The sequence below is a fragment of the Petromyzon marinus genome, unplaced genomic scaffold, assembly GCF_048934315.1.
Source record: "Petromyzon marinus isolate PM22_M1 ecotype Great Lakes invasive population unplaced genomic scaffold, UKy_Petmar_22M1.pri1.0 PM_Scaffold_52, whole genome shotgun sequence".
Taxonomy (NCBI): Eukaryota; Metazoa; Chordata; class Hyperoartia; order Petromyzontiformes; family Petromyzontidae; genus Petromyzon; species Petromyzon marinus.
Genome location: NW_027423524.1, coordinates 289,486 through 302,378, shown reverse-complemented (window position 1 = coordinate 302,378; position 12,893 = coordinate 289,486). Strand labels below are relative to the sequence as shown.

Genomic DNA, 12,893 nt, shown 5'->3' with positions numbered 1-12,893 from the left:
GCAGCGAAGTTGAGAGCGCTCCGTGGGAGTGGTGGTGCAGTGGTTAGCGCACTGTGTGTGTGTGAGTGTGGGGAGTGGTGGTGCAGTGGTTAGCGCACTGTGGGTGTGTGTGTGGGGAGTGGTGGTGCAGTGGTTAGCGCACTGTGTGTGGGGAGTGGTGGTGCAGTGGTTAGCGCACTGTGTGTGTGGAGTGGTGGTGCAGTGGTTAGCGCACTGTGTGAGTGGGGAGTGGTGGTGCAGTGGTTAGCGCACTGTGTGTGTGGAGTGGTGGTGCAGTGGTTAGCGGACTGTGTGTGAGTAGGGAGTGGTGGTGCAGTGGTTAGCGCACTGTGTGTGAGTGGGGAGTGGTGGTGCAGTGGTTAGCGCACTGTGTGTGAGTGGGGAGTGGTGGTGCAGTGGTTAGCGCACTGTGTGAGAGGAGTGGTGGTGCAGTGGTTAGCGCACTGTGTGTGTGTGGGGAGCGGTGGTGCAGTGGTTAGCGCACTGTGTGTGTGTGGGGAGTGGTGGTGCAGTGGTTAGCGCACTGTGTGAGAGGAGTGGTGGTGCAGTGGTTAGCGCACTGTTTGAGTGTGGGGAGTGGTGGTGCAGTGGTTAGCGCACTGTGTGGGAGTGGGGAGTGGTGGTGCAGTGGTTAGCGCACTGTGTGAGTGTGGGGAGTGGTGGTGCAGTGGTTAGCGCACTGTGTGTGTGGGGAGTGGTGGTGCAGTGGTTAGCGCACTGTGTGTGTGTGAGTGGGGAGTGGTGGTGCAGTGGTTAGCGCACTGTGTGTATGTGGGGAGTGGTGGTGCAGTGGTTAGCGCACTGTGTGTATGTGGGGAGTGGTGGTGCAGTGGTTAGCGCACTGTGTGTGTGGGGAGTGGTGGTGCAGTGGTTAGCGCACTGTGTGTGGGGAGTGGTGGTGCAGTGGTTAGCGCACTGTGTGTGTGTGTGGGGAGTGGTGGTGCAGTGGTTAGCGCACTGTGTGAGTGGGGAGTGGTGGTGCAGTGGTTAGCGCAGTGAGTGGGGAGTGGTGGTGCAGTGGTTAGCGCACTGTGTGGGAGTGGTGGTGCAGTGGTTAGCGCACTGTGTGTGTATGTGAGTGGGGAGTGGTGGTGCAGTGGTTAGCGCACTGTGTGTGTGTGGGGAGTGGTGGTGCAGTGGTTAGCGCACTGTGTGTGTGAGTGGTGAGTGGTGGGGCAGTGGTTAGCACTCCCCCCACCTCGCTCCTCCTCCTGCTACGGAACGTCGGACAGAACGGAGAGAATCCAAGCGTAACACAGCGTTTAGATAAATTTTATTTAGGAAACGTTTCTCTGCGGGAGGGAGGAGAGGGAGGGGAGGGAGGGGTGATTGAGTGAGTTTGTGAGTGAGTGAGTTTGTGAGTGAGTTTGTGAGTGAGTGAGTTTGTGAGTGAGTGAGTTTGTGAGTGAGAGAGTTTGTGAGTGAGTGAGTTTGTGAGTGAGTGAGTTTGTGAGTGAGTTTGTGAGTGAGTGAGTTTGTGAGTGAGTGAGTTTGTGAGTGAGAGAGTTTGTGAGTGAGTGAGTTTGTGAGTGAGTGAGTTTGTGAGTGAGTTTGTGAGTGAGTTTGTGAGTGAGTGAGTTTGTGAGTGAGTGAGTTTGTGAGTGATTGAGTGAGTTTGTGAGTGAGTGAGTGAGAGAGTTTGTGAGTGAGTGAGTTTGTGAGTGAGTGAGTTTGTGAGTGAGTTTGTGAGTGAGTGAGTTTGTGAGTGAGTGAGTTTGTGAGTGAGTGAGTTTGTGAGTGAGTGAGAGAGTTTGTGAGCGAGTTTGTGAGTGAGTGAGTTTGTGAGTGAGTTTGTGAGTGAGTGAGTTTGTGAGTGAGTTTGTGAGTGAGTTTGTGAGTGAGTGAGTTTGTGAGTGAGTGAGTTTGTGAGTGAGTGAGTTTGTGAGTGAGTTTGTGAGTGAGTGAGTTTGTGAGTGAGTGAGTTTGTGAGTGAGTTTGTGAGTGAGTGAGTGAGAGAGTTTGTGAGTGAGTTTGTGAGTGAGTGAGTTTGTGAGTGAGTGAGTTTGTGAGTGAGTGAGTTTGTGAGTGAGTGAGTGAGTTTGTGAGTGAGTTTGTGAGTGAGTGAGTGAGTTTGTGAGTGAGTGAGTTTGTGAGTGAGTGAGTTTGTGAGTGAGAGAGTTTGTGAGTGAGTGAGTTTGTGAGTGAGTGAGTGAGTTTGTGAGTGAGTTTGTGAGTGAGTGAGTTTGTGAGTGACAGAGTTTGTGAGTGAGTTGTGAGTGAGTTTGTGAGTGAGTTTGTGAGTGTGTGAGTGAGTGAGTTTGTGAGTGAGTGAGTTTGTGAGTGAGAGAGTTTGTGAGTGAGTGAGTTGTGAGTGAGTGAGTTTGTGAGTGAGTGAGTGAGTTTGTGAGTGAGTGAGTTTGTGAGTGAGTTTGTGAGTGAGTGAGTTTGTGAGTGAGTGAGTGAGTTTGTGAGTGAGCGAGTTTGTGAGTGAGAGAGTTTGTGAGTGAGTGAGTTTGTGAGTGAGTTTGTGAGTGAGTGAGTTTGTGAGTGAGTTTGTGAGTGAGTGAGTTTGTGAGTGAGTGAGTTTGTGAGTGAGTGAGTTTGTGAGTTTGTGAGTGAGTTTGTGAGTGAGTGAGTTTGTGAGTGAGTGAGTTTGTGAGTGAGTGAGTTTGTGAGTGATTGAGTGAGTTTGTGAGTGAGTGAGAGAGTTTGTGAGTGAGTTTGTGAGTGAGTGAGTTTGTGAGTGAGTTTGTGAGTGAGTGAGTTTGTGAGTGAGTGAGTTTGTGAGTGAGTTTGTGAGTGAGTGAGAGAGTTTGTGAGTGAGTTTGTGAGTGAGTGAGTTTGTGAGTGAGTTTGTGAGTGAGTGAGTTTGTGAGTGAGTTTGTGAGTGAGTTTGTGAGTGAGTGAGTTTGTGAGTGAGTTTGTGAGTGAGTGAGTTTGTGAGTGAGTTTGTGAGTGAGTTTGTGAGTGAGTGAGTTTGTGAGTGAGTTTGTGAGTGAGTGAGTGAGAGAGTTTGTGAGTGAGTTTGTGAGTGAGTTTGTGAGTGAGTGAGTTTGTGAGTGAGTGAGTTTGTGAGTGAGTGAGTGAGTTTGTGAGTGAGTTTGTGAGTGAGTGAGTGAGTTTGTGAGTGAGTGAGTTTGTGAGTGAGTGAGTTTGTGAGTGAGAGAGTTTGTGAGTGAGTGAGTTTGTGAGTGAGTGAGTGAGTTTGTGAGTGAGTTTGTGAGTGAGTGAGTTTGTGAGTGACAGAGTTTGTGAGTGAGTTGTGAGTGAGTTTGTGAGTGAGTTTGTGAGTGTGTGAGTGAGTGAGTTTGTGAGTGAGTGAGTTTGTGAGTGAGAGAGTTTGTGAGTGAGTGAGTTGTGAGTGAGTGAGTTTGTGAGTGAGTGAGTGAGTTTGTGAGTGAGTGAGTGAGTTTGTGAGTGAGTTTGTGAGTGAGTGAGTTTGTGAGTGAGTGAGTGAGTTTGTGAGTGAGTGAGTGAGCGAGTTTGTGAGTGAGAGAGTTTGTGAGTGAGTGAGTTTGTGAGTGAGTTTGTGAGTGAGTGAGTTTGTGAGTGAGTTTGTGAGTGAGTGAGTTTGTGAGTGAGTGAGTTTGTGAGTGAGTGCGTTTGTGAGTGAGTGAGTTTGTGAGTGAGTGAGAGAGTTTGAGAGTTTGTGAAGAACCAGTGGCATCTACATCTGCAGATCGTGAAGAATCAGTGGCATCTACATCTACAGAACGTGAAAAACCAGTGGCATATACATCTACAGTACGTGAAGGACCAGTGGCATCTACATCTACAGAACGTGAAGAACCAGTGGCATCTACAGAACGTGAAGAACCAGTGGCATCTACATCTACAGAACGTGAAGAACCAGTGGCATCTACATCTGTAGAACGTGAAGAACCAGTGGCATCTACATCTACAGAACGTGAAGAACCAGTGGTATCTACATCTACAGAACGTGAAGAACCAGTGGCATCTACATCTGCAGAACGTGAAGAACCAGTGGCATCTACATCTGCAGAACGTGAAGAACCAGTGGCATCTACATCTGCAGAACGTGAAGAACCAATGGCATCTACAGAACGTGAAGAACCAGTGGTATCTACATCTACAGAACGTGAAGAACCAGTGGCATCTACAGAACGTGAAGAACCAGTGGCCATACATCTGTAGAACGTGAAGAACCAGTGGCATCTACAGAACGTGAAGAACCAGTGGCATCTACATCTACAGAACGTGAAGAACCAGTGGCATATATATCTGCAGAACGTGAAGAACCAGTGGCATCTACATCTGCAGAACGTGAAGAACCAGTGGCATCTACATCTACAAAACGTGAAGAACCAGTGGCATCTACATCTGTAGAACGTGAAGAACCAGTGGCATCTACATCTACAGAACGTGAAGAACCAGTGGCATCTACATCTACAGAACGTGAAGAACCAGTGGCATTTACATCTACAGAACGTGAAGAACCAGTGGCATCTAAATCTACAGAACGTGAAGAACCAGTGGCATCTACATCTGTAGAACGTGAAGAACCAGTGTCATCTACATCTACAGAACGTGAAGAACCAGTGTCATCTACATCTACAGAACGTGAAGAACCAGTGGCATCTACATCTGCAGAACGTGAAGAACCAGTGGCATCTACATCTGTAGAACGTGAAGAAGCAGTGGCATCTACATCTACAGAACGTGAAGAACCAGTGGTATCTACATCTACAAAACGTGAAGAACAGTGGCATGTACATCTTTATAGCGTGAAGAACCAGTGGCATCTACAAAACGTGAAGAACCAGTGGCATCTACATCTGTAGAACGTGAAGAACCAGTGGCATCTACAAAACGTGAAGAACCAGTGGCATCTACATCTGTAGAACGTGAAGAACCAGTGGCATCTACATCTACAGAACGTGAAGAACCAGTGGCATCTACATCTACAGAACGTGAAGAACCAGTGGCATCTACATCTACAGAACGTGAAGAACCAGTGGCATCTACAGAACGTGAAGAACCAGTGGCATCTACATCTGTAGCACGTGAAGAACCATTGGCATCTACATCTACAGAACGTGAAGAACCAGTGACATCTACATCTGCAGAACGTGAAGAACCAGTGGCATCTACATCTACAGAACGTGAAGAACCAGTGGAATCTACATCTACAGAACGTGAAGAATCAGTGGCATCTACATCTACAGAACGTGAAGAACCAGTGGCATCTACATCTACAGAACGTGAAGAACCAGTGGCATCTACATCTGTAGAACGTGAAGAACCAGTGGCATCTACATCTACACAACGTGAAGAACCAGTGGCATCTACATCTGTAGAACGTGAAGAACCAGTGGCATATATATCTGCAGAACGTGAAGAACCAGTGGCATATACATCTGCAGAACGTGAAGAACCAGTGGCATCTACATCTACAGAACGTGAAGAACCAGTGGCATCTACATCTACAGAACGTGAAGAACCAGTGGCATCTACATCTACAGAACGTGAAGAACCAGTGGCATCTACAGAACGTGAAGAACCAGTGGCATCTACAGAATGTGAAGAACCAGTGGCATCTACATCTACAGAACGTGAAGAACCAGTGGCATCTACATCTGTAGAATGTGAAGAACCAGTGGTATCTACATCTGCAGAACGTGAAGAACCAGTGGCATCTACATCTGTAGAACGTGAAGAACCAGTGGCATCTACATCTGCAGAACGTGAAGAACCAGTGGCATCTACAGAACGTGAAGAACCAGTGGCATCTACATCTACAGAACGTGAAGAACCAGTGGTATCTACATCTACAGAACGTGAAGAACCAGTGGCATCTACATCTACAGAACGTGAAGAACCAGTGGCATCTACATCTGCAGAACGTGAAGAACCAGTGGCATCTACATCTGCAGAACGTAAAGAACCAGTGGCATCTACAGAATGTGAAGAACCAGTGTATCTACATCTACAGAACGTGAAGAACCAGTGGCATCTACATCTACAGAACATAAAGAACCAGTGGTATCTACATCTACAGAACATAAAGAACCAGTGGCATCTACAGAATGTGAAGAACCAGTGGCATCTACATCTACAGAACATGAAGAACCAGTGGCATCTACATCTACAGGAGATCTAAAACTTTCCAAAAACCCCGCGTGTCATATCCATGGCCTTGCAACGTGTTTGGAATCGACAGGGCAAAGTCAATTTGGGACATGGTAGCAAATCGACTTAGGAACTAAATCGGCGTAGGAACCAAATACGGATCGTAAGTACCAGAGTCCCCTCCCCATCATCATCATCATCGTTATCGTTTAATATTATTTCAAAGTTCAAACCTCAAGCGTCATACTTTTTTCAGCAAAATAAATAAAAATGCTTAAACATTGTTAACGCCTATCAGTCATCGACCAATCACCCAAACACCCACCCACCCACCCACCCGAACACCCACCCACCCACCCACCCGAACACCCACCCACCCACCCACCGAACACCCACCCACCCACCCGAACACCCACCCACCCACCCACCCGAACACCCACCCACCCACCCACCGAACACCCACCCACCCACCCACCCGAACACCCACCCACCCACCCACCCGAACACCCACCCACCCACCCACCCGAACACCCACCCACCCACCCACCCGAACACCCACCCACCCACCCACCCGAACACCCACCCACCCACCCACCCGAACACCCACCCACCCACCCAACCGAACACCCACCCACCCACCCAACCGAACACCCACCCACCCACCCAACCGAACACCCACCCACCCACCCAACCGAACACCCACCCACCCACCCAACCGAACACCCACCCACCCACCCAACCGAACACCCACCCACCCACCCAACCGAACACCCACCCACCCACCCAACCGAACACCCACCCACCCACCCAACCGAACACCCACCCACCCACCAACCGAACACCCACCCACCCACCCAACCGAACACCCACCCACCCACCCAACCGAACACCCACCCACCCACCCAACCGAACACCCACCCACCCACCCAACCGAACACCCACCCACCCACCCAACCGAACACCCACCCACCCACCCAACCGAACACCCACCCACCCACCCAACCGAACACCCACCCACCCACCCAACCGAACACCCACCCACCCACCCAACCGAACACCCACCCACCCACCCAACCGAACACCCACCCACCCACCCAACCGAACACCCACCCACCCACCCAACCGAACACCCACCCACCCACCCAACCGAACACCCACCCACCCACCCAACCGAACACCCACCCACCCACCCACCCGAACACCCACCCACCCACCCACCCACCCGAACACCCACCCACCCACCCACCCACCCGAACACCCACCCACCCACCCACCCACCCGAACACCCACCCACCCACCCACCCACCCACCCACCCACCCAACCGAACACCCACCCACCCACCCAACCGAACACCCACCCACCCACCCAACCGAACACCCACCCACCCACCCAACCGAACACCCACCCACCCACCCAACCGAACACCCACCCACCCACCCAACCGAACACCCACCCACCCACCCAACCGAACACACACCCACCCACCCAACCGAACACCCACCCACCCACCAACCGAACACCCACCCACCCACCCAACCGAACACCCACCCACCCACCCAACCGAACACCCACCCACCCACCCAACCGAACACCCACCCACCCACCCAACCGAACACCCACCCACCCACCCACCGAACACCCACCCACCCACCCAACCGAACACCCACCCACCCACCCAACCGAACACCCACCCACCCACCCAACCGAACACCCAACCGAACACCCACCCAACCGAACACCCAACCGAACACCCCACCCAACCGAACACCCAACCGAACACCCACCCAACCGAACACCCAACCGAACACCCACCCAACCGAACACCCAACCGAACACCCACCCAACCGAACACCCAACCGAACACCCACCCAACCGAACACCCAACCGAACACCCACCCACCGAACACCCAACCGAACACCCACCCACCCGACCCAACCGAACACCCCACCCACCCACCCAACCGAACACCCACCCACCCACCCAACCGAACACCCACCCACCCACCCAACCGAACACCCACCCACCCACCCAACGAACACCCACCCACCCACCCAACCGAACACCCACCCACCCACCCAACCGAACACCCACCCACCCACCCAACCGAACACCCACCCACCCACCCAACCGAACACCCACCCACCCACCCAACCGAACACCCACCCACCCACCCAACCGAACACCCACCCACCCACCCAACCGAACACCCACCCACCCACCCAACCGAACACCCACCCACCCACCCAACCGAACACCCACCCACCCACCCAACCGAACACCCACCCACCCACCCAACCGAACACCCACCCACCCACCCAACCGAACACCCACCCACCCACCCAACCGAACACCCACCCACCCACCCAACCGAACACCCACCCACCCACCCAACCGAACACCCACCCACCCACCCAACCGAACACCCACCCACCCACCCAACCGAACACCCACCCACCCACCCAACCGAACACCCACCCACCCACCCAACCGAACACCCACCCACCCACCCAACCGAACACCCACCCACCCACCCAACCGAACACCCACCCACCCACCCAACCGAACACCCACCCACCCACCCAACCGAACACCCACCCACCCACCCAACCGAACACCCACCCACCCACCCAACCGAACACCCACCCACCCACCCAACCGAACACCCACCCACCCACCCAACCGAACACCCACCCACCCACCCAACCGAACACCCACCCACCCACCCAACCGAACACCCACCCACCCACCCAACCGAACACCCACCCACCCACCCAACCGAACACCCACCCACCCACCCAACCGAACACCCACCCACCCACCCAACCGAACACCCACCCACCCACCCAACCGAACACCCACCCACCCACCCAACCGAACACCCACCCACCCACCCAACCGAACACCCACCCACCCACCCAACCGAACACCCACCCACCCACCCAACCGAACACCCACCCACCCACCCAACCGAACACCCACCCACCCACCCAACCGAACACCCACCCACCCAAACACCCACCCACCCACCCAAACACCCACCCACCCAAACACCCACCCACCCACCCAAACACCCACCCACCCAACCAAACACCCACCCACCCAACCAAACACCCACCCACCCAAACAAACACCCACCCACCCAAACAAACACCCACCCACCCAAACAAACACCCACCCAAACAACACCCACCCACCCAAACAAACACCCACCCACCCAAACAAACACCCACCCACCCACCCGAACACCCACCCACCCACCAAACACCCACCCACCCACCAAACACCCACCCACCAAACACCCACCCACCCACCAAACACCCACCCACCCACCAAACACCCACCCACCAAACACCCACCCACCCACCAAACACCCACCCACCCACCAAACCAATCACCCACCCAACCGAACACCCACCCACCCAACCAACCACCCACCCACCAAACAAACACCCACCCACCCCAACAAACAAACACCCACCCACCCAAACACCCACCCAACCAAACACCCACCCAACCATACACCCACCAAACACCCACCCACCCACCAAACCAATCACCCACCCAACCAAACACCCACCCACCCAACCAACCACCCACCCACCAAACAAACACCCACCCACCCAACAAACAAACACCCACCCACCCAAACACCCACCCAACCAAACACCCACCCAACCATACACCCACCAAACACCCACCCACCCACCAAACCAATCACCCACCCAACCAAACACCCACCCATCCCTTCGACAGCTGGCTACATGGACACTGTGCAGACTAACCCACCCACACGGTCACAGTGAACCCCACCCACCCACCCACCGTGAACCCCATCCACCCACACGGTCACCGTGAACCCCACCCACACGGCCACCGTGAACCCCACCCACCCACCCACACGGCCACCGTGAACCCCACCCACCCACCCACACGGCCACCGTGAACCCCACCCACCCACCCACAGGGTCACCGTGAACCCCACCCACCCACCCACACGGTCATTGTGAACCCCACCCACCCACACGGACACCGTGAACCCCACCCACCCACACGGCCATCATGAACCCCACCCACCCACACCCACCCACACGGTCATTGTGAACCCCACCCACCCACACGGCCATTGTGAACCCCACCCACCCACACGGCCATTGTGAACCCCACCCACCCACACGGCCACCGTGAACCCCACCCACCCCACCCACCCACACGGCCATTGTGAACCCCACCCACCCACACGGTCAATGTGAACCCCACCCACCCACCCACACGGTCACCGTGAACCCCACCCACCCACCCACACGGCCACCGTGAACCCCACCCACCCACCCACACAGTCACAGTGAACCCCACCCACCCACACGGTCACAGTGAACCCCACCCACCCACAAGGTCACCGTGAACCCCACCCACCCACCCACACGGTCACCATGAACCCCACCCACCCACACCCACCCACACGGCCACCGTGAACCCCACCCACCCACCCACACGGTCACCGTGAACCCCACCCACCCACCCACCCACAAGGTCACCGTGAACCCCACCCACCCACCCACCCACACGGCCACCGTGAACCCCACCCACCCACCCACCCACAAGGTCACCGTGAACCCCACCCACCCACACGGTAACCATGAACCCCAGCCACCCACCCACACGGTCACCGTGAACCCCACCCACCCACACGGTAACCATGAACCCCAGCCACCCACCCACACGGTCACCGTGAACCCCACCCACCCACCCACACGGTCACCGTGAACCCCACCCACCCACCCACACGGTCAATGTGAACCCCACCCACCCACCCACACGGTCACCGTGAACCCCAGCCACCCACCCACCCACACGGTCAATGTGAACCCCACCCACCCACCCACACGGTCACCGTGAACCCCACCCACCCACCCACACGGTCACCGTGAACCCCACCCACCCACCCACACGGTTGTACACAGAGAGACACGCAAGAGGCTACCTGGGGTAGCTTTGTCTGTGTAACTACACAGCATCAATAGGAACCGGCGGGAGATACAAAGCTGGCTGTGGGTTTAGGGGTTTATTAGTGGGTAGGGTGGGTAGGGTGGGTAGGGGGGGTAGGGTGGGTAGGGTGTGTGTGTGTCTGTGTGTCTGTCTGTGTGTGTGTATGTCTGTCTGTGTGTGTGTGTCTGTGTGTCTGTGTGTGTGTATGTCTGTCTGTGTGTGTGTGTCTGTGTGTGTGTCTGTGTGTCTGTGTGTGTGTGTCTGTGTGTCTGTGTGTGTGTCTGTCTGTGTGTGTCTGTCTGTGTGTGTCTGTGTGTTTGTATGTCTGTCTGTGTGTGTTTGTATGTCTGTCTGTGTGTGTGTGTGTATGTCTGTGTGTGTGTGTCTGTGTATGTCTGTGTGTGTGTGTCTGTTTGTACGTCTGTGTGTGTGTATGAGTGTGTGTATGAGTGTATGTATGTGTATGTAGGAGAGTGTGTATGTGTATGTATGTAAGTGTGTATGTGTATGTATGTGTGTATGTATGTAAGTGTGTATGTGTATGTATGTGTGTATGTATGTAAGTGTGTATGTGTATGTAAGTGTGTATGTGTATGTAAGTGTGTATGTGTATGTATGTGTGTATGTGTGTAAGTGTGTGTATGTATGTAAGTGTGTGTATGTGTATGAGTGTAAGTGTCTATGTATTTGTGTATGAATGAGTGTATGTGTATGTATGTGAGTGGATGTATGTGTATGTGTGTGTATGTTTGTGAGTGTATGTATGAGAGTGTGTGTGTGTGTGTAAGTGTATATGTGTGTGTATGTATGTGTGTGTGTATGTATGTGTATGTATGTATGTGTGTATGTAAGTGTGTGTGTGTGTATGTGAGTGTGCGTGTATGTATGTATGTGAGTGTGTGTGTGAGTGTGTAAGTGTGTGTGTGTATGTAAGTGTGTATGTATGTGTGTGTATGTGTGTATGTGAGTGTATGTATGTGTGTATATGTGTGTATGTATGCGAGTGTGTGTATGTATGTGTATGTGTATATGTAAGTGTATATGTAAGTGTATGTGTGTATGTATGTGAGTGTGTGTGTGTCTGTGTGTATGTGTGTGTGTCTGTGTGTATGTGTGTGTGTATGTGTGTGTGTGTATATGTGTGTATGTATGTAAGTGTGTGTGTGTATGTATGTATGTGAGTGTGTGTGAGTGTGTATGTATGTGAGTGTGTATGTATGAGAGAGTGTGTATGTAAGTGTGTGTATGTGTGTGTGTGTCTGTGTGTATGTAAGTGTGTGTCTGTGTGTATGTGAGTGTGTGTATGTGTGTATGTGAGTGTGTGTGTGTGTGTCTATAGTTCTTGAGGGTCATGGTTCACATTCCCCGGTGGGGATGACTCAGAGGTCTCATTCTCATCCGAAACTCCGGCTCCGGATTCCGCTCCGGCTCCGGTTTCAACCCCGGCTCCGGTTTCAACCCCGGCTCCAGTTTCAGTTTCAGTTTCGGCTCCGGCTCCGGCTCCGGTTCTGGCTTCCGTTCCATCTCCGGCTTCCGCTCCGGCTCCGGCTCCGGATTCCGCTCCGGTTTCCGCTCCGGCTCCGGAATCCGCTCCGGCTCCGGATTCCGCTCCGGCTCCGGAATCCGCTCCGGCTCCGGCTCCGGCTGTCTGCCCCGCCTTGCTGGAGTTGCGAGCCTTGGATCCCGTGGAGGAAGATCCGGAGGAGGACGATCCGGCGGATCCGGTGGACCTGGCGATGCGGGCCTTGTTGAGGAGGTAGTGGACCTCGCGCTCCAGTCCGGCGGAGCGAGAGTCCACGTCACGGGACAGCAGCGCCGGCGGAGACTCCCACGGGAGCTGTTCACTCAGCCTCAGCAGAGATTCATTCTTCCAGT

General features: G+C 53.9%; 1 protein-coding gene across 2 annotated transcripts in view; it reads right to left on the bottom strand.

Moving 5' to 3' along the window:
• Positions 1 to 11,075: 11,075 nt before the first annotated feature.
• The window catches only part of LOC116936986 (hypoxia up-regulated protein 1-like), a 109,195-nt gene continuing 107,377 nt past the window's right edge, over positions 11,076 to 12,893 (bottom strand). For both annotated transcript variants that reach the window (XM_076064552.1, XM_076064553.1), the window contains one exon: positions 11,076 to 12,893. This exon is cut by the window's right edge and continues 1 nt beyond it. In XM_076064552.1, coding sequence (XP_075920667.1) covers positions 12,352 to 12,893 — 542 coding nt within the window. In that variant the 3' untranslated portion in view covers positions 11,076 to 12,351.